The 15,590-nt window shown below is 44.0% G+C and overlaps 1 protein-coding gene across 3 annotated transcripts in view; it reads right to left on the bottom strand.

Annotated features, from left to right (window-relative positions):
* Nucleotides 1-15,590, bottom strand: part of LOC109420166 (uncharacterized) — a 422,805-nt gene that overhangs the window by 80,009 nt on the left and 327,206 nt on the right. For all 3 annotated transcript variants that reach the window (XM_062853749.1, XM_029869904.2, XM_029869905.2), the window contains exons 3-6: nt 8,677-8,858; nt 8,321-8,393; nt 7,195-8,070; nt 4,298-5,056 (exon numbers count right to left, since the gene is read on the bottom strand). In XM_062853749.1, coding sequence (XP_062709733.1) covers nt 4,298-5,056; nt 7,195-8,070; nt 8,321-8,393; nt 8,677-8,858 — 1,890 coding nt within the window. The remainder of the gene's footprint in view (nt 1-4,297; nt 5,057-7,194; nt 8,071-8,320; nt 8,394-8,676; nt 8,859-15,590) is intronic.

Genomic DNA, 15,590 nt, shown 5'->3' with positions numbered 1-15,590 from the left:
ATATCTGTCGAGCCCGCTTCTCTTCCGATGGCTCTGGTACGGCGAACGATGTATTCGGCGCTTCTTCCAACACGTATTGCTCCCGCATCATGTCATGGAGCTCCTGATTGCTCACTGGTGCGACGGAGTGAAGATTCAGGTACGTCTGCACCATCGGTCTCCGCTTTTCGGAACCGTAAATCGTCCAGCCCATCTTCGACCGAACGGCGATCGGCTCATTCGGCTTTCCAACCCGTGACTCCAGCGGCGCGAACAGATGCAGATTATCCAGTCCGATGAGGATCGTAGGCACACCTGAGGGAAAGTCCTTTGCCGGCATCATCCACCAGCGTCGCCGACGAACCTTCGTCCAGAAACGCGACGGTATCGTACTGTCGCTTGCCGGAGCGTCACCGACATCATTCGGAAGATAACCGTGCAGTCCGACTTCGCTTTTTGCAGCTGCACTGATTCTTCCACTCGGTGGAACAGAGGATGATGACCCCCCTGGCAATTCCGCATCATGCAGCGGATCTTCGACGAACACCGACCTCCACTGTGTTTGTTCAGGCAGATTCCACAAAGTTTCTGCCTCTCGACTTCGCGTAGCCGCTCTGCGACGTTCATTCGCCTGAACTCATCGCAGTTACGGATGAGATGATCCGTTCGCTTGCATATCCAACATGGCCGGCTGGCCATCTCGTTACGAGAACCTTCGCTCTGCTTCCGCTCGGATTCGTGCACATGCACAAACTCCTTTTTCCTCGGATTCTCTCTCCCAGGCCGCGCTCGCTCATTCACTGACAGCGTTGAGAACTCCGTCACCTCGGAGACGTCGGAAACGATGTCGGTTGTGAATCGAGTGAACATCCTCAGCGGACTGTCCACTCTGCCGCGCTTATACCGGACCCAATCCAGCTTGTAGCTCGGCGGCAATTTGTTGACCAGCTCCTGCACTAGCATCGGGTTATTGAGGTGGTCGCTGAGCTGTGCCGCCTCGAGATGATCACACAATTGCTTTACGGTGATGCCGAAACTTATGAAGGTTTCCAGCCGATCGGCTCTCGGCGCTGGAGCGTTTCTCACCTTCGTCAGCAGCGTCTTCAGCAGCGTCTTCAGCAGCTTCTCCGGCTTTCCGAACAAGTTCCGTAAATCTGCAATCACGTCCGGAACTGAGTCTGGTAGAACCAGCCTGCTTCTTACAGCCTCCAGTGCGTCGCCTTGCAAGCAGTCCTGTAGCCGCTTCAGGTTCTCCAGATTCGAAAATCCGCACGCCGCCGTCGTATATTCGAAGCTGCTAATGAACAGCGGCCAGACTTCTGCTTCTCCCCGAAACTTTGGAAGGTGTTGCGACACCGCTTTTCGAGCAGCTAGTTGCTCCCTGGAGATCCGACCAACGCTTGGCCCTGGCCCTTCAGCACCTCTGCTTATCCGCAGACTGCTATGCCGGCTGCTTTCCGCTCGATCGTCTAGCTGCTCTCCGTAGATTCGGCCAACTCTTGGCCCAGGCCCGTCAACAACTCTGCTCCTCCGCAGACTGCCACGCCAGCTGCTCTCCGCACGAACGTCTTTAAACGACTCGTCGCTGCTGATGTCGCCATCACTGTCGCTGTCCTCACTTGAGCTGAATTCCGTGATCACCGGCACTTTCGACATTGGCTTTGGCTTGCCAACTTGCTTCGAGCATCCCGTTCCAAATGGTTCGTCTCCTTTCGGGTACGCTCCCCGAAAATCCGCGGTCGACGGCTTGTCGACTGCCGCTGACTGATCCTTCAGCCACTCCTTCACTCTCTTCTTCGGATGGTCCTCCGAAGCTTCGCCAACAACGCTTTCTTGGCCTTTCAACGCGTTGACTCGGTTGACGCTGCTCGCAAACTGCCTCCGAATTGCTTCCCGTTTCTTTACAAACTCTTGCTCTGCTGCCAGTTGGGCGTCCAGTAACTTCTGTTCGTGCTCCAACTGCTGCTCCTCCATTTCGCGTTGAACCTGGAGTTCCAGCTCACGCATCTCCTGTTCTTGCCTCTGCTGCTCTTCCTTCCATGCCTTCTGCCGGGCAAGTAGCTTCTTCCGCGCCGCCATCTGCTTTGCAAAGGCCTTCTCCTTGGCGAGTTGCTCCTCTTCCAACTGCTTCTCAATCGGATCCACATCAGAGCCAGCTCCCAGTTCGGACCCTCCATCGCTTCTTTGACCGGACTTCTTGCTCCGCTTCTTGGCCGCTGCATCCGGAACTTTCAGCTGCTGCGCACTACTTGGGAGACACTGTGGGCACCGCCAATCACTGTTGACAACCCCTTGATCAACACCAGCGCAAGAAAAATGTGCCCAGTGTTGACACTTCCCACATTGGACCCAGTTTACGTCCTCAGACATCGACTCCGACATCGAGCAGAACAAACATTGCTCGGTCTTGGAGGGTGAGGAAGCCATTCCGAAGAATCCGATTTAAATTTTTGATTTTGTTCGGGTCGGAATTTCGGATCAACAAACCGTTTTTGAAAATCAGCCGTTTTACGTTTTGGCAGATCAAACTGTAATTCAATAAACAATTATTCGCGTTAGTAATCATACAGTTCGAATGGGTAAAATTATGAAAAGTTCATGCAAAACTCACAATTTGAGTATGATTTTCCTCCTTCCTGGCTTTCCTTCCTACTTTCCGAAGGGGCAACGCAACCACCTATTAAATTATTTACCTATGCCTTATTTCATTTAAAACTTTAGTAAATATCTCAACTTACAAATTTTGGGCACAGTAAGCGCAATTTTCTACACAAAGCTTTGCATCCTTGTACTTCTTGTAGCAGACTCGAAGAATGGTATTACTAGCTTCTGCACTATCAAGCACGATGATGATTGTCGGCGTGAACGTCCGGTCGGACCATTTGGAGGCCTTTACAGGAACACGGAAACATTTCACGATGTGAGGGGTTAGATTGGTAACTCCTAGAAAATGAAATATGTTTCCTACGATGGTATTGAGAGACTCCCCAGAGTGATGTGGAACCTTGTTCACGGCAATTCTGACGTTGTTGACGCTGTATACGTTGATGTTAGCAAGTTTGGCTCCAGATGTGGATCTCATGAGAATACCACCAAGAATTTTGTTGATAATCCGTTAAGGTTTTCAAAAGCAACTCGCTTAGCAGTTTTGAAAAAAAAAAGCGTTGATCATTGAAGCATTTCAGTGAGAAATCATTTAAAAAAATCTCAAAAATATTGCAAAATATTTACAAAAATAACTCAAGAAAAATACGCCTAAAATTTACAATAAAAAATTTGCAAACGGCCTAAAAATTACCACTATTCTTGTCATCAGGTTTGTAAAGGTGCTTATTAAAGTGCAGGCGGTTTTTATCGATTTTCCATCGGCACGGGAAATTTTGTTCGGCAGCGTGGAATAATATGAACAGCGGCGCACCAGGTAAACTCAGCTGGCCGCGTCGGTCTAGAAAAAACGTCGGTGATGGCGCACACGGGGGTGGGGTTTGTGCTGTTAGGTTTGCATCCATAAAACAAGGCAATCAAATGCTGAATCGCATCAAAATTCCTCCCAAGATATTTCCAGGATTCCTCCCAGGATCCCTTTAGGAAATCCGCTAGAAAATCTTCGCTCAGTTCCTCCAGAATTCTTTTTAATGTTTTCTCAGGATTATTCCAGGGTTCCTACAGATTTTTTTCTTTAATTATTCCAACGATTCCTTCCAGCATGCCGTCAAGAAATCCACTCAAGGAACCTCGATTTCTGCTGTAATTGCATCCTGGGATTTTGTCAGGATTTTTCTACATATCATATCAAGGATTTCCCTTAGGATTCCTATAGAGATTTCTCATGGAATGGATTCATTGATTCAGACGATTGATGGACTTCGGAGTCACTGATAAAGAACAACAGTAACAATATCACATGCTCTTCGTTCTACCCTCAACGATGTCGAAGACAAGCACAATCAAAGCGATCAGAGCCAACATTTGTTTGTTGACTCAAATTCAGTTTTGTTTTCTATTCAGCAGCATGTCTAACCCGGGAGCGGTCGCGTCGTGTACTGAGTACACGCACCATGAAAAATCCACTTGGATAACTGACACTGAGGAAGATTACAAGTGGTAGTCGAAATACGCGTATCTGTCAAAGGATAAGCAAAATAGGGCGGAATTAAAAGGTACGAAACTGATTACACTCATTCGAACAATCATTAAGTTTTGTCATTTTTTTACGCGACGTTACGACGTTTACCCCCAAAGAATGTGTCTATTATATTTCGATCTCTATCCCCATAGTTTCCTATAATTTAATCTCTTTAATATTATTTAAACTTACCCATCACAACGCAATGTTGCTCCGGCGTTTTCCTCGTTTCCGCTGTCGCACTGTTCGTGGTCGTACTCGTCGTTGTCATGTGCACCTGTTGACCATCTCCCTCGCCTGTCCGCCTACTGGCGTAGCTACTGCTACCACCACTACTACCGCTACTGCTACTGCTGCTGCTGCTGCTACTCAACCCGGGAATGGCCGGGTAGATCAATTCCGTCTGATTATCGTCCAGATAGTCAGTGCCATCCACCATCGTCGTCGTCGTCGTCGTTGTCGTCGAATTTAGTACATCAATAACCGATCCGGCCGATTGTTGAACTGCCGATGGCGAAAGGAGCTGTGGCGCATACTGTGTCAATGGCGGACTGCCTCCAGCAGCATCCGGCGAAAATCGCACTGAATAATTGGAGTGTTGCGTCACGTTGGTGGTCATTACTATCAATGGTGCAATCGGTCCACCCTGGTTGCTATCCGACCCGCCATTATCTTGCCGGCGGACCGATGAACTGGTGGCAGACTGATTTGGACTGTCGTCCAGGGTGCCACCGAGAACCAAGGCCAACGGCGGAATGGTGGTCGTACTCGTCGAGCCTAGTTGCTGCTGCACCGAGGGCAATCGATTCATACCGAAGGCATTTTCCGTTGCTTCCATGCTGTTGTCGTCGAACATTTCCACGTGCCCCGACGAGGTGATAATATAGTGCTGCTGTTTATCGTCTTCCGGTTCCTTGATCATGCCGAATCCGTAGCCACCGAAGCCTTCATCTGTGGATGAATGGGTAAGGCGTGGATTAAGGATGGTGAGATATAGGAAATAATTGGCGCAGTGGAACCTCTTTACGTGAATGGAGGATATTTTATGAAAAGATAAAAGAGATAATAAAAGATAAGGTCATTCAACCGAGGGTCATAAGGCCGAATGGACGTAGGGTTAATTATTTTTGGTACCGGTAGAAGTTTCAGGCAAAGAGTTTTTTATGAGATTCTTCAAGGAATTCCTTCAGGGATTTCTCCTGGAGATCCTTTTGAAATTCTACCAGCGGTACTTTCTTGGACTTGCTTTGGCTTTGCTTGAATTTCAGGCATTTATTCTGGCACTTCTGTTTTGGATTTCCTAATGTTTTCCAACTTTAAAACCATTGTTTTTGTCCTTAACTTGAAAAATTGTTGTCACTTACAAAATTACAAAGTTCAAAAAATATATCTGCGAATATTACAAATGATTTCTCTATTCCTACTATTCCTACTGGAGTTCAGCTGAGTGTTTTTTTCCAGGAAGTACAGGAAAATATGTCTTTAAGAACTTATTTAGTGTAGTCTGGTGGTTACAATGCGTGGCTTTCCCGCCGAGGACCTGGGATCAAATACCAGTCCTGACTAATTCACAAAAGTTTGAGTTCTTCCTTCGGAAGAGAAGTAAAGCGTGGGTTCCAAGATAAACTACCCTGGGCATGAAATATCGTTAAAAGAAAATGGAACTTGTTTCTCATGTTCCTCAAGGAGTTCTGTGATCCCTCAAGAATCTTAAAATAAACTTCTCATGGGATCGTAGAAGATTGCTGGTGGAACTTCATAAGGGATCTCTGAAGAGAAACCTAAACAGAAGGCACGCTACTAGGCATACCAAAACAACTTCGAGGAGAACCCCAAAAATAAATATTTGAGGGATATCAAGGATCTTCTGGAGGAATCGCAGAAATATCAGAACAAAAATTTTGGAGAAATCCCTGAAAAATATGCCTACAAATCTCACATGAAATTCCCAAAAATAAAACAGAAGCAAGATAAGGAAGAAAACCAAAAGATACTACTTGAAGAATTCCAGTCAGATCTCCACGTGTACAAGAATCTCCCTGAATAAACTCCTTGAGGGATCCCAGAAGGAGAGAGACACGCAGAAGTAAAACCTTACAGGAATCCCAGAAACAATTCCAACAATACCGAAAGAAATGTCAGTTGAAATCCCAGATAGAGCTCCATGAGGAATTTCAGACAGATCGTCTGCAGGTCTCTCAGAAGGAATTTTAGAAAAATAATACCAGAAAAGCATCCAGAAAAAACCCTTAAAGTAATACAGAAAAGTTTCAGGAAAGATATCCGGAGTAATTCCAGAAGACATTCTTGGAATAATCATTAAAGGAACTGCAGGATATATACCAGAAGAAATTCAAGAATAAATGCATAAAATAACTTCTGGAGTAATCTCAGAAGAATCTTCTGGAGGAATCGTATCGTCTTCTCTGTCCTCCTTACCTTCTCTGTTTTCTCTATTCTCTCTGCATTCTCTGTCTCTTCTGTTTTCTTTGTCTTTTCTGTCTTCTCTGTCTTCTCTGTCTTCTCTGTCTTCTTTCTCTTCTCTGTCTTCTCTGTCTTCTCTGTCTTCTCTGTCTTCTCTGTCTTCTCTGTCTTATCTGTCTTCTCTGTCTTCTCTGTCTTCTCTGTCTTCTCTGTCTTCTCTGTCTTCTCTGTCTTCTCTGTCTTCTGTCTTCTTTGTCTTCTTTGTCTTCTCTGTCTTCTCTGTCTTCTCTGTCTTCTCTGTCTTCTCTGTCTTCTCTGTCTTCTCTGTCTTCTTTGTCTTCTCTGTCTTCTCTGTCTTTTCTGTCTTCTCTATCTTCTCTATGATCTCTGTCTTCTTTGTCTTCACTGTCTACGTAGCATTTTAGGGGGGAAGGAGAGTCCATGATATTATTACGAGGAGAAGGGGGTCTTGAGAATCGTCCAAAAAATGCTACGTCATTTGTGTATGATTCCTTATGCATTTCTGTTATGAATTCGTTATATAGCCGACCTAAATTGAAAAAAAATGCATGGAATTCTAAAAATACAAAACATGGAACCAATGGCCGTTCAAAACTATCATGAGAAGAGGTTTTTAAATGTCGAAGAAATTAACTCCAACTTACCGCTATTCGCCCCGGCATTCACATTGCTTCGTTGACCAACGGCTTCATTACTTTCGTCATCATCTTCATCATCCTCATCCCCGTCGTCATCTTCATCGTCGTCACCATCATCGTCATCGCTCTCGTTTTTGTCATCGTGCCGCCACCCGGCCCCAAATCCACCAACCGCCGGCACAAAACCACGCTCCCCATCATTCAAAACTCTCATTCCGTCCGCCGAGAGCTGCGGTATCCTTTCCGTGACGGCAAGCACCCGCGTTCGGCCTCCCCCATCCTCCAGCCCACCCTCAATGCGTCCGTAGTTTATTACGTAGCCTTTGCCGCCCTTCGACTTCCGGTAGGACTTTTTACCACCACCACCGCCAGCACCATTAGCAGCGAGATGAAGTGGTTTGACTTTTTTCAGCGGTCCTCCGTGTTTGTTCCGCTCGGAGGTTGTGCTTGCACCCGAAGAGGAAGCATTTTTTCCTCCCAGGAGTCCCGGTCGATACATCATCATAATGGGCGGTGACTGTGGAAACGAGAGAATGTTCTGCGGGATGTTCTCCGGGGGTGACTGAGGGGGATGCTGCACTGTTCGGACGTTCAGCTGCTGCTGCTGCTGTTGGCTGGAGTCCGGTTGATCCGGATATGGCAGAGCTGCTGCGGCAGCGGCGGAAGTTACGGGTTGCGGGGAAGCGGTTGCAACATTGGTCAACTCGCCGGCTGAAGGTTTCGATGGGTCGACGGATGGTGTCGTCGTCGTCGTCGTCGAAGATGAAGCGTTGTATGTTGTCAGTTGTGACGATGAAGTGGTGGCCAGTTGGACGTCACCGATGGCACCGAGTGGTCTGTCGTCGTCGCCATCGTCGTCGAGCATGGGTTGTGCAGGGACATCTGTTCCGGTATGAGAAAAACAAGAGTGATTGATTTGAATCTGAATGGTACTAGGTTCTTTCATTCAATTTCAATGGGACAAATGATGAGTACGCATTTTTCAAACGCGCAGAAAACAGGATTCCAGAAGTTTTTGCAACATATTCTTCGACATTGATGAGAATTCTCCGATGATGATGAAAATGAAATGTAGCTATCGTGCAATTTCCAGAATTTGGTATTGAAAAGACAAAAAAACTAAGATACTTACCACACTGCTTCCACCAACAGAATATTTCACCGTCTATACAGAGACAAATTTCGCAAGGATCATATCGCTGAATCTGCAATGATAAAAACAGGGAAAGCGTATAAAAAAATCGTAGGACTTTTTCAAAACGTTGTGCTATTTTGAGAACCAAGTGCAATAACCAACGGTGTGACAGCTAACTGTTATTTTACCAGCATCATCATTGGAAGGTTGCACTTTCTAAAAAAAACACAGTGTCGTTTTGGACAAAGTCCAAAAAATACCCCAAACAGCAGCTGGAACTGACCGCTTCCAATAGACACACCTTTGGCACCAATTCCAATCAATTTGCGAGCACTCTATTTATACTCACTCACCTTCTGTCCGTGGTCGTATTTGAAATTGTCCGCCACACAGCTCTCGGCCTTCTGCAGCTCACTCGGCGGCCGCTCGTCGTTCATGATGTCCGACAGCATACCCTGGTCGTACCGGGCTTCCGTTTGCTCTGCGTCCAGATCGACGCTGTTTCGGTAGCCACCGATTTCGTACTTCATGGGCACTGTGTGGGGCAAATGGGAGAAAGGAATAAACAAATATTAGAAGATATTTTTTATAAATCAATAATCAACTGTAATCTCTATACATAGTCTATACTCTAAAGGTAAATAATAGTTATTTATGTAACGAGTTGCAAAAAGTTAATTTTTTCGGCACTAGTCGTACATTTATCCAACGAGGCTTGCCGAGTTGGATAAATACTAAGAGTGCTGAAAAAATCGAGTTTTGCAACGAGTTCCATACACAATTTTATGCAATGATTTTTTCATTATACAACTCATTTGAGTTGCTTTATGAACATTATGCAACTATTTTTCATTATGCAACTCATTTCAGTTGCATTATGAACCAGTTCGGAAAGGTTGGCCATTATGATACAAAAATGAGTTATATAAAATAGAAATTATGATACTGAATTGCATAAATTATTTCATCGAACGCATCGCTTGAGCTCAATGAAATGCCCGTAGTTGCACCCTTGTACTGCCAGATCAGCTGCACATATTCCAACAATCAAAGTATATTTGCTAAGGATTCAAAGGCATTCTCAGTGTAATAAACGGGTGTGTCAAAAATAGCAAGATTAAATAAATTCGTTTCACATTTAAAAGAATACAGGCGATCAGTTTTAAATGTTTATCCTTACTATCATTAAAAACGGCTACGCAGTCTCGAAATTAGCAAACGATGTTTGTTACTTGCCCAACGTTTCGACACGGGGTTAGTGTCTTCTTCAGGGGGAAGACACTAACCCCGTGTCGAAACGTTGGGCAAGTAACAAACATCGTTTGCTAATTCCGAGACTGCGTAGCCGTTTTTAATGATAGTTGAAACGATACAGTCGAGCCTCCACTAGAGTTTATCCTTACTTAACAAACATTCAGCAATCAGTTTTGCACCTTTTAACTCCTTCGCGACTCCAAATCACAGAAACGACTGGCATGACGGCGAATGTGAACAGTTGAAAAACGAGAAGAATGCAGCATGGGCAAGAATGTTGCAACACCGTACGAGGGCGAATGAGGTACGTTATAGAGAGGCGCGGAACCGGCTGAACTCAGTCTTCTATCGCGCGATTTCACTACTGAGCGCTGCCTACAAGATACTCTCAAATTTTATGCCGCCGTCTATCATCGATTGCAAGACAGTTCGTGGGGTAATCAGGCTAAATTGGGTGACCGTGCTACAACGAACCAGATGTTCGCAATCCGCCAGGTGCTGCAGAAATACTGCGAATACAACGTGCCCACACATCACTTGTTCATCGATTTCAAATCGGCGTATGATACAATCGATCGAGACCAGCTTTGGCAGCTATGAATTACACCGGTCATTTATGGACTCTACGTGCATAGATAGGTGCTGCGAACCATCTACGGCGGAGTGCAGATGGAAGACGGGACTTGAAGAAGGCGAGTGTATCACCAACTGCACCAGTTACTGAGAGAACCTACTAGACCTACCATCGTCCACACCGCAAAAATCGGCAGGCTACGATGGGCATATCGCGTCATCACGATGTCGGATTGCAACCCGACTAAAATGATTCTCGAGAGTCATCCGACCGGTTCAAGAAGACGTGGTGTGCAGCGAGCTAGATGGATTGATCCAGAGGAGGAGGATTTGCGGACCCTTCGCAGAATGCGGAACTGGAGATACACGGCCATGGGCCGAGTAGAATGAAGAGAGGACTCCTACGTACAGCAGAGGACACTCAGGCCTTCGTCTGATCGGTAAGTAAGTCATGCTAGAATTTAAAGGAAGTTTTTCCAGCAGAACTGATCGACGCCATCCGATCGTCACGTTTCATATTTGATGACCTTTCTGCAGTCGTGAAGGGTTTGCGATGAAAGGAAAAATAAATCGTCCTTCGTTTCGTTTCGCTCTTCTAATCCATTATTCTTACCGAGGTGCCACAGTATCACATGCACAAAAACACTAATAAAAGCTATTTCTTGGTGGCGTTCACTGCACCCTTCATCGTAAGTGATCGACTATTTATGACTGAGCTTCGTCGTGGAACCTTTGGACGGCAACGGAAACCTCTAACCATCAACGTTGTTCTATTGGACGAAGATGATTTAATTTTTTCTTCACGCAGTTGTGACGAGAACAACGATTGTCAGCCCTGTTCTCTAGTGGAAACCTTGGAAAATTCTGTACGAATTCCTAGATGAAAGATCCACGGAAGATTATTTAATGGAAAACCTTTAAAAGTTTCTGAAGAAATCACGTGAAGATTTCCGAATGGAACCTGTGGGTGGAGGGTTTTTAAAGGGACCTCTGGGGAAAATTCGTAGAGCGGTTTCAAGGCGTTTCAAAGATTGACCGGTGGTTCTCGGTTTTAAGCTGGCATTCGGGAGTTGATGTATTGTTAACATGGATCTCAAGATATTTCAAAGCGTTTCAAGGCGTTTTAGGAAACTTCAGAAGAGCTTCAAGGAGTTCAAATAGGTTCCGGATGGTTTTCACGGCATTTCAAAGTGTTTCAATAAGTTTTAGGGAACTTCAGTGGGCTTAAGGTAGCTTCAAAAGGGCCTCGGAAGTTTCACGGGAATTTCCAAGTGCTTAAAATAAACCTTTGATATTTTGCAGGAGTTTGATGGCGTTTAATAAGGTGTCATGAGAATACCTGGGGCTTAAATTATACTTCCAGGGGTCTGCAGTGTAATTCCGAAGAAACTTAGAAGAAAAATACTCTATAACAACAACCTTTATTCAACGAGAAATATATAACATTTAACAGTTTCGAGGGTTATCTGACACTAAATAACCGTACGGAGAATCTGCCCACTCACCGTTGCACGGTGTCAAAATTTTGATTATTATCGAACTTTCATGTACCTCGGATTTTTCTACATAGAATGTTAGAATTTCGGCTATAATGTATAAATGCAAAATTTGAAAATATTCTATCGGGGAATATTTGAGTTAGCTGAGTTTTTGGCTATTTTCCATACTAAAAATTAATAATTACTATTTTAGCCCAAAAAACGTCCCACACAAAATGTATGGAAAAACTTTCGCCGATGAAATATTTTCTAGTTGTCCGATTATGAATATATAGCCCAAAAACTAATCATTTTCGAAGAAAAATCCGAGGTACATGAAAGTTCGATAATAATCAAAATGTTGACACCGTGCGTTGTTCTACATTCGTCATCGTCGCTTGCCACATCGGGAATCGATGTATTGAGCCACGGTGGTTGAACAGATCTTAATCTGTACACAGTAGATGGATGCAATGTACTAGTCAAACGACTGCGTTTCAGTATTGTGTCAAAAGGATTTTAGAGGGTTTCATGTGACCTCATGGTGCTTCAGAGATTACTGGGGGATTCGAAGGAGAGCTTCAAGTGGAGTTTAAAGGCAAATCAGGCGGTTTCAGAAGAGTTTCAAGGCATCTCAAAGCATTATGATAGATTTCTTGATGTTTCAGGGCGTTCCAGATGATTTTTAGAGCGATTTGAAAGCTTTGAGGCGGTCTCAAGGCATATCTCAGAAGTAATGGTGTATTTTATGGGGTTTCGGGAAGCTACAGGGATAATTTAGTCATTAAACTTACCACTTGCCAGGACATAGTTGCATGGAGCTGAGGGTGCATGAACATAGTTCCTAGTGAGTAACTCTCGGTGAGATCGGCCCAATATTTGCACTTTGTCTATAAACCGTTATGTGTCCGACAAACTTTTTGCTTTTTTCTACACCGTGCTTTTTAAATGGGCGCTGGGAGCCCGGGTACCCTGTCGGCCACATAAGGGTTAAACATGTTTTAAATGATGATTTTCTGAAAGTCCTCTCCAAAAAAGCATTTAGTTGCTCAAATTGATGGACACTCCTAATTACCCAGGTGACCACGGCACTGAAGCCTTATTGCATGCAGATATACGGTGTATTTAGAGCAATGATTACTTTGCATAAACACTTAAGGTTGATTTAGAGTGGAAATGGCAATTATGCGTCTGATTTAAGATACCAGTATAATCGTAATTTGATTCTATAATTGCCCATTTCCACTTTAAATCAACCTTGAGTTTGCATGTAAAGTAATGATTGCTCTTAATACACCATATATCAGCATGCAATAAGACTTCAGCTAGACGGGCTTGGTGGTCTAGTGGCTATCGCTTCTGATTCGTATGCAGAAGGTCATGGGTTCAATCCCTGGCCCGTCCCTTTTCATCCTACTTTGTATCTTTCTATGCACTTCCTCACTCTCTCTCTCTCTTCTCTACATATACAACTCATGTATATTCATTAGTATGGGACAAACATCAAATTCTCGCCTACAAGTTATGCAACCAAAGCGTGCTGTGCCTATTCACCTTATTTACCACACAATCTATCACCTTACGAACACTATAAATAACCCCCTATCCATGGATCGCATCACCGACCCAACGGTGACTCTCAGATCTCCCATCCTTTCCGTCTAACCAAAATACCCCAGTCCGTGCTGCTTGTGGGGATGCAGAGGTGATCTCGGTCTTTGGTAGCACACTCTAACATTCCTTTCCCTTCCCAACTGACTATAAGGGCGTGGCCGGCGCCGTTATTGATCCAAAATGTATGAGCTGCTAGAATTACACTTTGAGAATAAGTGGAGTGTCCCAGCCCTTATTCATTTGGATCTCAGTGAAATTGGCACCAGCTCAGATCAATCACGGAGTAGCAACCATTGACATGTATAGTCAGATTTGATCGTTTTTTGATCGATCGTTTTATATCAGCATGCAATAAGGCTTCAGTACCGTGGTTACTTGGGTAGAGCCACATCCGTTTTTGCAAACCCCTTTGATTTTAATCAATTGTTGGCTCATTTAAACTGTTATAACTCGTTTTTTCAAAAACATCCTCAAAGCAAAACATTGTCGAAAAGAGGAAAAACTTACCTACTTTCTGCAGTTATAAAAAGTAGGGTCAGCCATATTGAGTTCGGCGGCCATCTTTGATTTATACTATGTATAGCCAAACCTTTTTTTCACAACCACCGATTTTCCAAATTTTAGCACCAATCGAATAAAAAGAATATTTTAAAACAACGTATTAAAATTGAGAACAAAAATTGAAGATGCATTGCATTTTTCTGCTACCGAAAGTTATCTGCTATTTGTGATCATCTTACTTTTGCGCGTATATAAGGGAATGCAAAGGAAGGTTGTAGGGATGTTTCAAGGATTCCCAAGGGGTTCCCAGTGGGTTCCCTAGAGGTACCAGAAGATCTCAGGGGCGTTTCCAGGGGGTTCCTTGGGGGTTTCAGAGAATATTAGGAAGTATCAGGGGCGTTTCAGGGATTGTCAGAATAGTTCCAGGGGAGCCTCAGGGGCATGTTGAGGGGTCTCAGATGGTCCCAGGGGCGTTTCAGGGGGTCTCATGAGCGTTTCAGTGAGGGACGATTGACCAACACGTTAAAGTCTCTCTATAAAATCGAATACACACACATGGGCGTTTCAGGCGGTTTCAAGAAATTTTAGGAGGACTCAGGGGCGTTCCAGGGCATTCCAGAGGAGTAACAGAGGATCTCATGATAGTATCAGAAGTCTCAGATGGTCCAAGGGGCTTTCAGGGGATCTCGTGGACGTTTCAGTGGGTTTCAAGTAGTAATAGGAGCCCAGGTAAAAATTTGATGCAGTACAAACGTTTCTCAAAGTATTTTAATTCAGCCTTCATTTGAACAAAAGCTGAGCACAAGAGGTACAATATTTTATTCAACTCCTAAAAATCAAATTTTGGTGTTTTTATTCAACCTTTAGTTGATTTGAGGTTCTTTGAAAGACTGTGCCTAATCAGTAATCAATCAAATTTATCAATTGTACAAAAATAAAAATAAAAACACTTCCATGAGCCTATTTTTACTATTCGCTGCTTCTTTTTACAAAAGAGATGTTCCGGAATGTGTAAATTAAGCTGTGGGAAAATTGGGAATCGAACTTGGGAATCAGAAAGCCCGAGTTTGATTCCCAATTTTCCCACAGCTTAATTTACACATTCCGGAACATCTCTTTTGTAAAAAGAAGCAGCGAATAGTAAAAATAGGCTCATGGAAGTGTTTTTATTTTTATTTTTGTACAATTGATAAATTTAAATGATTACTGATTAGGCACAGCCTTTCAAAGAACCTCAAATCAACTAAAGGTTGAATAAAAACACCAAAATTTAATGTTTAGGAGTTGAATAAAATATTGTACCTCTTGTACACAATTGTACACGTATCCTCGAAAACAAGAGCTTTATTATTGTGTTTGAATAGTGATGAACGTAAGCTGAACTAAGCCTGTATTAAGGCTGAAGAAGCGATGTGAACTTCACGAAAACATGCTTGGGTCAGCTGTCAAAAAATATTCGATTAGAGGTTGAACTACAGATGTACTATTCTGCATGTTAGTGTATGCTTTAAAGCTGGTTTCACAGATGAAGCATATACTATTCACTTGATATTCAGCCATTTAAGTATTGCTGATTATAGAGGTTGAACAAGCCATGCTTCTGACCAATATTCAGCTGTCATGGTGTTCAGCCACTGTTCAGCATTCATTGTTACTTCGGAGGACTCATGGGCATTTCAGGGGGTATCAAGAGAACTAAAGGGCATTTCAGGAGGCCTAAGGATCACCGCAGAGGGTCTCATTAGCGTTCCAGGGGATCTCAAAGTGGTTCCAGAGAACTTCATAGGCGCTTCAATGATTTTTATGGGGTCTCAGGGTAGTTGAAGTGGTCCCAGGAGGTTTCAGGG

The sequence above is a fragment of the Aedes albopictus genome, chromosome 2 (assembly GCF_035046485.1).
Source record: "Aedes albopictus strain Foshan chromosome 2, AalbF5, whole genome shotgun sequence".
In the NCBI taxonomy this organism is placed as follows: domain Eukaryota; kingdom Metazoa; phylum Arthropoda; class Insecta; order Diptera; family Culicidae; genus Aedes; species Aedes albopictus.
Note: the sequence above shows the minus strand (reverse complement) of the source record. Positions and strands in the feature narration are given on the sequence as shown.